Source organism: Onychostruthus taczanowskii, unplaced genomic scaffold (genome assembly GCF_017590055.1).
Source record: "Onychostruthus taczanowskii isolate IOZ18803 unplaced genomic scaffold, ASM1759005v1 scaffold1, whole genome shotgun sequence".
NCBI classification, from domain to species: Eukaryota; Metazoa; Chordata; class Aves; order Passeriformes; family Passeridae; genus Onychostruthus; species Onychostruthus taczanowskii.
The window spans coordinates 8,473,776-8,483,686 of NW_024496525.1; the positions used below are offsets into that span (position 1 = coordinate 8,473,776).

The following is a 9,911-nucleotide window of genomic DNA, read 5'->3' on the forward strand; positions in this document are numbered from 1 at the left end:
TTACATAGCCCAGAAATTTATTGAATATTTTCTCAAATACATTCTGTATAGAACTGTTCCACTTGCTTGGTTTTGCTGCTCCCAGGAAAGATCATGAACAGATGCACTGAGCTGTAATCACCAACTAGGAATTGTTATGTATGAAAGTGTTAAGTATGGGGCTGCAAACTCCATCTGGCCACATCTGTGTCTTGAATTTGACTAGGCACCTTCCTTTCAAAGGGTTCAATTTGTGTAAGTTGTTGCACCAAATGTTATTTAGAAGAGCCTTTTACATTTTGGTCTTTTTAAAACAGGAAAACACTTCATATATTTGCTTTTGAAGTTTTCAATACCGGAATCATTTAGTCCAGAGTGTTTGCAATGGGGTTTCTAATTTTTCATATGGTGTCTCTTCTAAGTATCCCAGAACATTTAGTCTTCTGTTTTGGCTTCCATTTCCTCGGCATCATCATCCCCATCCACTTCAGCATTTTCCCTCTCCAGTCTTTCCAACTGCCTTGCAAGCTCAGTCTCATCTGTGTCAGTGACCACCTTAGGCTGAAAAAAACCAAACCAGAACACATGGGAAACTGTCATAAAGGTCACATGATTTATAGACTGATTCTACATAAAGAGCAAGAGATAAAATACGTCCTGAAGTCACACAATAAAACCCAGGAAAATTAGATTTTCTGGCCAAGTGTTTATTTCAGGAACAGAGAGGTCCTGATATTTCTGGTTTTTTAATGACTTAGCAACACTTTTTGCTGAGATTTCTTGTAGCACTACTGATCTCGCTCTACTTTAGAAGTATTGCAAGGAAAGAAGTTGTATTTTAGAATGTAATTTGTTCTTACCTCCATCTGGACATTAAAGACTCCTCTCTTCTCCTCAATTTTTTCTTTAATTACAGCCATGGCTTGATTCAGAACAGACAGTCCTTCAGTTCTCTCCAGTGTTGTAGTAGTCATCACATAACGAGGAGGGGCTATCAGATTAATCTACCACATTGTACAGATTGGGGAAAAAGCAAACTCAGTAACAAAAGAAAAGACATTGTGCCTAGTTAGACCAAAAATTACAAGCACTAACACTCATATGTTTTCTTTTTTTATGAACACTGAATAAGTAAACTTTTTTTTTCTTACAACAGACCATTATAAAAAGTAATTTTCAAAGGAGAAAGTACTTCCCAGTTTTTGAAAAACACAAATTCAGTAGTTCACTTAACATCCAAAAACTACTGGGGAAGAAAAACTAGGCCTAGGTACAGTAGTCATTCTACCAACACTCAAACATCAGCGGAGCAAACTTTCCTTTTCTTACACAATCTCATACATGAAAATAAAATTTATTGCTCCCTACTTAAGACTGCATAAATGAACAGTGGGTATGTTCTGTGCCAATACCAGACTTTAATAAATTGATCAGAATAAATACAGCTTCCCAAACTTTGAAAGGCACTGCACAACTACAGGAAGGACTGCCACCACACAGGTGAAGAAGTGTGTTACAGCCCTGCTAGAGAAGAGCTGGAAATCAGGCACACGGCTGGATGGGGCAGAGCAATTGCACACTACTGGTCCCTGAGGGCATCAGAAAATTTTGGTTTTGATTCCATTATTGAGACTGACACTCACTTTGATGGGCATGTTCTCCGTGGAACAGTTCAAGCCTGCTCTCAAAGCTTCTTTTACTGCATCTATGCCTTCATAACCATAACAGGCCACCTCAATATCTATGACAAAGAAATACAAATAATAAAATTTTACCATTACCAAGAGCTGCAAAATATTTAAAGCTTTTTAACTTAAGCTTTAACAAATCTTTTTAGCAACCAATGTTTATCCACAATGAGAGCCTCAGTAGCTTCCAAATCTGAGGAAGGCATTACATTTGCTTGACTCATATTCACTCACTTCTCATCCAACAAATACAACACCAATAATTATGTACTTCACATGGAGAGATGAAGATATAAAAGCAATAAATACCAGAGAAAGTGCAAGATCAGGAAAATTGAAACTTGAAAAGGAGCACATCCACAAAGTTATGGAATTCCATCAGCAATTACAAGAGGCACAGAGGCATCACTTGAGGAGCATTAGAATATATTTTTATAACGTTAACAAATGGTTAGAATTACAGTTGGTTATAGCCTTTTGTAGGTGTTTGAAAATCAAGGCATAAACTAATACTGGTGATATCTGTAATACCCTGAGGAGTGTAAAGACAAAGATTTCTCTACCTGCATAGCAATGGCACAAGACTAGGCTACACAAAGAAGTTGGTTTCACTTCCAGGTGACTCACAAAAACCTGCTAATTCTGAGCTATCAGGAACAAATTCACAGAGGAACATCCCAGTCAGCCTCAGGATGAGAACAGAAGCCAATGGCAAGATTCTACACTTGCGCTGATGACAAAATTAATGACTTAGACCATCAGAACTAAAGAGGCAGCATGAAGGAAGTAACAAGATATGCTCATCAAGTAACTTTATTTTCAAAAGCGATGAAGTGCTATTCATGTTAGTAAATGCACTCTTCATGGCAATCAAATCAAATTTTTGAACTCTGTTAACTCCTGGCAGCCTGAAGCAATAGGTAGAGGAATTTTACATTATCTTACTTTTTGTACTGTCTTCTTGATTTCAGAGTGGAAAAGGCTTATCTCTTCTCTCCATAGCAATCAGCAAGTGTTAATGCTCTTCTTGCAGAGCAGAGGCAATTTCTCAATGTAGTTAAAAACGTGATTCGGCTGCACTATCTGTATAATGGCAAGTGTGCCTTTAGGCTGTTCTGTAGAGCCAGATTTACAGTTTTGAAGTACGTCTTCTGAAGTCATACAGTCATGTGCTTTTTCTGCCCACACTAAATTAGTAAGAGACAAACTAGCTCATACATTAGCTTGAGCTGATATATTCTACTGAACAGTTTGCAATTAACCTGTTAGAAATACTATTTTCACATGTTAATGAACAAGTGACTAAGGTGCATGCTGTAGCTCTGCTGACAGAGTTCAATTATCATGTCAGGGAATCAACGAATTTAAAACTCTGAATAATGAAAGAGAATATTGTAGATGCAGTAATAACTATAAAATATTTCGTTTCATTGTGTGCCAATGACACACAGACCCCATTATCATGACAACCAGTCTGTGTTCCAAGGAATCTGCACTTTGGGAGGAAAAATAAAAGCCAAACCACCTTAAACTTTGGGATAGAACCCACACAGGCTATTTGAAAGCAATCCCTGATTAAGGTGTCTTAATTCTGAACAGTTCCATTCAAATATCAGTATTATGAACCACTAGTTTTAACTGAGTTTATAGTTTGCAACAAGATACTATCTCAACCTAAGCATCCAGATAGGTTCAAGGAGCACGTGGGAAGAACTCACCAGCTCGGATTTTGACTGCCTGCGGTGTCAGACGTCTGTTAATGTTGTCAATCAATACACGCCTCTCTTCTTCTGTCAGATCCAGGCTATCCAGGATTGCAGGGTCTCTGAGCCAAGCAAAGCAATGTTACAGAAGTTATACTGAAGAAGAATGCAACACAACATAAACTTCTGGTACTATTTCTATTTCTCACAAATAATCCTAGACACCTACTAGGCAAAGAAAACAGGGAAATCTCTTAAGAACTCATTGAAACTCTGTAAGAAAATGAACACATCTATTTTCAAAGCATTTTCTATTGGTAAACACAGCAGTTTACTCAATCTGTTCCCAGAAGAAATAATCTGAATGATTTAAATTTTTTTTAAAGCAAAGGAATGGCTTTTCTCTTGCTCCCTCTACATGAGACAAACAGAATGTGACAAGTATTCAGCTTCTTGATATTTTTATATTTCCTGCAACTTGAAGATAAACTCATACACATAAAAGTAAATCCATGATGAATCTGGAGTTTTTAAATTATTTTAGTTTTTCATTCAAACACGAGATATTTGTCATTCTACAAAGTAACCCACATTCATTCCACATTATTTGGTATTTGTTTTTAACAGTGTCTGGATCACAGACAAATACTTATCTGCTGGCTACATTCTCAGCTAAAGCAAGGATAAAGGCTTTGTAAATCCCAAGCTAATAGTTTCAAACTCTGACATCACAGAAGCAAACTCCTCTGCTGTTTACCAATATAAATTACCAGCTCTTTTTTAATGAAGTGGTGTCAATTTTCTACTGCTGTCTTAAATTTATCCCAAATCTATCTGAAATAGAGAACATAAGCAAAAAACTCCTCACAAAAACAGTTTCTGTTCTGCAGAGACATAAGTAGCAGTTTTCTGAAAAAAATACCAGATCACCTACAATACTACCAGCAGGCAAACATGAAATAAAATGGCTCAAAAGCCAGAGGTACTACTAGAGATTGGTCTCTGCTGCTAATGAAAAATAATCTTTCATGTTTTTGTATCTTAAGTATAGACAGTAGAAGGGCCAAAAAAGGAAACAGAACCCAGAAACATGACAGGTTTTACAGATCAAAATATGAACCTGTATGACAGAAGTGATTTACGGTACATACAAATTCTGCTTTATTTCAAACTATCCTGTTAAATCCCCCTGTTAAAGCATTTTGTATGCTTTCAACAATAGGTCCCCAATATTTAATTTTTACTGCTTAGAAGGTAAACATACTGTCCAATTTCTGCCACAGGTATAATGCTGTGTGAAATCCAAAACACTAATTCTCAGTACAAAGCTTTCTCAGAAAGAAAGGAATAATAAGCCAAATCCTTAGAGGGAATTCTTAACCTCACACAGCACTCCAGCAAAAACAGGAAGGCAGCAATATCCACATTGTGAAGGAGCATTTATGAACATTTAGGAAGGAGCACAACAGGAACAAATAGAAGTTGCACTCCACAGTCAGAAATCTTAAGACACTGCTGACGGAAAGATGTTTTGAGAACAGATAATTTCACAAGTTTGTGCTCCAAACTGAATAGCAAGTGAAAAACAAAAGGCCTATGCTCAGGAGCTTTCATGAGTATACAAGTGAAGCTAAAACAGCCAGTGTAACTAGAGATGGTTTTTAAAAAAAATCTATTATACAGGTGTTTAACTAAGTATTTATCAGTTAAGAGTGATCTGGAATTCCTTTTACAGCAGTATGCCCAGATTTGCCCTTTACCAGTAAATTTGCTATCACCAGAAAATAATCATTACAATATGAAACAAAACACATTAGTTCTAAACGAGGACAAAAGCTGTTTCTTCCCCCAAAATGCAGAGCTGGTTTTCAGCTACTTAAAAGAGAGTGCCCTGCCTCCTAGAGTAACCATTTCTAAAAGCATTATTACTGCCACCTAGCGTTCCACTCCGGTTCATCACGCACACACTTGGGTGCTATACAAGAAGAAAACTAAAAATGTTTACTGAGAAATCCAGTTTAGGACTGACAATTTCACAGCAGATTCTGTAGAGGGAAACCAAATACTTCGATTCTGAAAGCTAATTAAAATATCAAACTCGATTAAAAAAATAAAAGCCATCTATCTCAGTGCATACTTCCTTAGCATCACAATTTCCACCTCTTCCTGTTCATAATTCCATTTCTAAGTTTATGATCCCATTCTTAACAAGTAGCAAGTCAACTTGTTCCATTTAAAAAAAGAAAAAAGCTGCCTGTGCAGTGGAAGAGTGACAATCAAGCTCTGAGTAGAAATGTCTTCAGACATAACGCTAGGTATTTCTGATAAAATCTGCCTGGCACTAAAACCAGGCAAATTCTGACAAACAAAGACCAGGGGTTCTTCCTCTATTAGACTGTTGTCAAAATTTACTAGATTTACTTGACCAGTATATTCTTCATACTGATTCTGGGAAAGAAACCAAATGATGCAACCCAAAAGAATGTGGTGACAGATCTACTTCAGGAAATACTTGTCTGCAATTTGAAATAAGCCTCTAGAAGTACAGAAGAAGTCCTTACGAGACTGCATGCTTGAATGCATCATAAGCACCATATCCAGGTCTTTTGTACTTGTCATCAAACACCCAGGCAGTTCTCTGGAACAAGCTCTCCAGCTGCTCATCCTTAGTGTACTCCAAGACTTCAGCAACATGGCGAAGGATGCTGTAAACCTGCAACACCGGAGTGGTAAAAACCCCAAACCAAATACTGAAAGCAAACAACAATTTCTGCTTGGAAGTGTTAACACCACACAGCAGTAAGGATGGGAGCCTGAAACTACCTGCACATCTTTTCAATAAAAAGTTGCCCACAGTGTGCTAAACCTGCACATACTTTTGGATTTCTGATCATTTAAATATACCCATTTACATCATAAGTTCTCAAGTGACACCTTTCTTGATTTATTAATTATTTAATTAGCAGCTTACCATGTAACACTCATGGACACATAGGCTGGTTACATATCTTTGCATAGGTAAATGAGAATCACAGTATGCCTAATATCTAAATGCTTTACTTTTAGCTTATGTCTGTGCATTTTGGTTGCTCAAGAAGCTGGAAATATACAGGGCCTAAATATAGAAAGGCAACTTACAGTCTTTGATTTTGTAAATTTGTCTTCACATTTGATTGCCTCCTCTGGAGAAACTCTTCTTTTTGACAAATCAATATAACCTGTTGGGGAAGATGATTTTAAAAATGTCAGCCATTGTGCAATCTAAGTCTGACTCCTTCAAGGGAAACTCAAGAACAAACACCCTGGCTCAGGACTTGCCCCCTGCCTACAGTATTGCCATATTTTGCTACAGAGAGAAACAAGACCAAACCTTGATGAATTTAAGCAAAATATGATCCAAATTAGGATACAAAATTCTTTCACTTGTAAATACTTACAGTAGCAAATTTTATCTCAGCAACTAGTGATCTAATTTTATATTTCTGTACACAGTTTGGGGAAAAAAACATCATTCCAGCATACAAAGAAGCAAATTTAATGCACATTTCTGTAGTACTCAACACAATTTAAGGCTGGCACCTCATCACTTTAGCTCTGAACAGTTTCCTAATAAATTAGGCTCAGCCTAAAAAAATGCCCATGAAAAAATTTCTTTTGAACCCTCTTCTAAATTATAAAAGTCCTCCACCTATTCCTCACAAACTATATGCTCTCCAATAAGCTCAATAAAAGACCACTAGATGAATTCCAAATGTGATATGTAATATGTAATATAAAAACAAGATTAATTTGTAAAAGTATAATTTCATTAGAGGTGTTGGGAAACTTATTTCACTTGATTTATCTGCAATAAGTTTATTCTTGCCCTTCTTTCGTCTCTGCTTTTCCTTGTCCTGTCATTCATTATTTATTCTCAGAGTTAACTGCAGTTTCAGAAGTATTCTAGAAAAGCATATAACTTAGGCATATAACTTGAGAAATATCATACCAACAGTAACATTTCTAGGAGACATGCTCCGTGTTTATTATTTCTGTATAGCTGGACAGAGATTTTAGAGATTGCATGGAACAATATTATCAAAATCTGAAACGTTCTCAATAGAAATTACATTTTAAAAACTTTCAAAGATTCAAACGTTCAAAAGACAGGAAAAACCAAAACTGCCTGTACAATTCTAACTTTTCTCTACAAAATTCACAATGATTACGTACTCGTCATCACCTTTATCAACAATGTTTGAGACTTGTTAACAAACAGGATGGATGGTGACCACTAAATGCTTAGCATCTAGACATTTACATCTACAGCAAATGATCCTTCTCTTCAGTTGACTTAGAAAATCTACATAGATATCAAAAGAAAATTCCACTTCACTATAGCTCAGTGACTGATCTGGTGAGGACCCACCTAAATCTTTACTGACGTGATTTACTTTCATTAACCCAGTTCCCAAAGGACACAGAGGAACAAAGAACGATCATAGGTATGCTCAGTGATAGTCTATCTTACTTCAATGCTCAAACAAAAGCAGCCCTGACAAAACCCACAAACACCTGCTTAGTTTATCTGCATTTGTCTACAAATTCAATCTTGAAGAGCCCACCACAGGCCCGGATACCTTTCTCTTTGTCAACCCTTATGACCACGACGCACTCGTTCCTGCCGATGCGGATGAGCTTGTTGATGGAGCGAATGCGCCTCCTGGAGAGCTCGCTGAGGAGGATCATGCCTTCGATGTTGTTGTACTCCAGCAGGCTGACGTAGGCTCCCATTTCAGCAATGGACCGAACGTTCACCATCACGACATCTTCCACCTCGGGGAATTTGTGCTGGTAGAATCTACAGCTTAGTCCCGGCATTCTGGAATTCCAGCAGAAAAAACAAAGGGTTTATTCCACAGTACATCACTGCCTCTTCCTACAAACATGGCAGTAACCAGCAAGGACTGGGACAATAGAGAGGAACAGTGGCAGAAAAAGTAGCAATTAGGATAAGGTTGTGCTTAGGTTTTAATAGAAAATAAGTAATTAATTAACTTGCATTTCAAGTACTATTACCACAACCATTTCCTAAGATGCTATTTTTTGCATTAATGTAGAAAAAGCTTTGCTACCCAGACTTCATGACTCACTTCACCTGTCACACTGCCTATACACAGCACACTGGAAAGGCTTCTTCAAGTGGTGGAAAGGTGGCACTGCACACCTCACCTGCATCTAAAGTCATGAGAGTGTGTAACATTCCCACAGATGCACAGAATGTTCTGAGTTGGAAGGCACTCTCAAATATCATCAACTGGACTGTAAGAGCAGGAGGACACAGGAGAGAAGCATGCAGTGCTCATGAAGGATTTTGTATGCACATAATAAGACAGCATGTGAGACTAAGAAAATAAGAAGCATAGATAGATGTTTCTGTAGTACTGAGGAGAAGCAGACTCCAGCACGAGATGTTCACAGTAATCCTGCAAGACCTGCTCCAAAGGCCGGCTCTCAGCAAAGAAAGCAAAGGCATTAATCAGAATAGAACTAGCCTAGCCTGCAGTACTGAAAGGGCAAAAAAAGTGCCCCCCAACAGACTGCTAGTCTGGAGGGGAAAAAGACCCAACAAAACCACATGAAAAAAACAGAATTCCTTCATTATCCATTAAAAAAAAAGGGGCAAAAGCAACACTTTATAATCAAGGAGTGGTAAGAAGGAATGCTTAAACTGCTTTATTTTTCTGATAACGAATCCATATGCTCTTAAACGTCTAACTAGGTTAGTTCAGTTGTCTATGCCTTGAAGTTTCACACAGAAAATTTTCTACAGCAGCAGGAGCCTAAGATGCCAAGCCAAACACATAACTCTTTCAGAAGATTTTAGTCACCATTTTGAAGTTTTAGTCATGATCTTTACAGCAGTGCTAGTGCTTCCGAGCTATAAGAAAATTTAAAATCAGAGTCGGAAGGTAATGCCAAATGCTATGTACACATGTCCACACAATTCAGAAGACCATTTCCACCCTTATTTCCATTCTTGACTTGTAAAAAGGGGAAATACAGACTAGCAAACCATTAAAAAACACTTTGAAGGTTTTGTATTACTTTGAGTAAGCTGAAGGTAAACAAATAACTCCAAGGTTAAAAAGGAAAACTGTACAGCTCGGCTTTCCAGCCCACTCAGAGCAGCTGTGCTGAATCCTGCAGGCCCTTATGGGGTACACGAGGGAGCTGCACTGCAAGCACCGCACCGGAGCCACAGCGAGCAGGAGCGGACAAACCCCGCTCAGCACACGCTCCTCTCTCCACAGCCACCCGCCTTCCATTCCGGCCTTCCGTTCCCCAGGAAAAACACTACGCCCACCGCGCCGAAGCTGGAATTCATCTTTTTCCAGAGGCTGGACACGCCTCAGCCGAGGCCCTCGCGGCCGCACAACGTCTGCGGAAACGGAGCCGGTCCCGACCGGCGCCGCACCGGAGAGGAGGCCGGGCAAAGCCCATCTCCGGCGCGGCGCCGGCGGGAGGCCGGGGGAGCGCGGCCCGCGGGCTGCCGGGCTCC

General features: G+C 38.7%; 1 protein-coding gene across 1 annotated transcript; it reads right to left on the minus strand.

Moving 5' to 3' along the window:
• Positions 1–9,805, minus strand: EIF2S1 (eukaryotic translation initiation factor 2 subunit alpha). Its single transcript, XM_041398473.1, has 8 exons — positions 9,604–9,805; positions 7,990–8,231; positions 6,509–6,588; positions 5,932–6,083; positions 3,386–3,492; positions 1,623–1,720; positions 840–983; positions 1–540 (listed from the first exon to the last, which is right to left on the minus strand). Exons 2-8 carry the CDS (start codon positions 8,228–8,230, stop codon positions 415–417), a joined length of 948 nt encoding a protein of 315 aa, XP_041254407.1. The 5' UTR covers position 8,231; positions 9,604–9,805; the 3' UTR covers positions 1–414.
• Between the last annotated feature and the right edge of the window lie 106 nt (positions 9,806–9,911).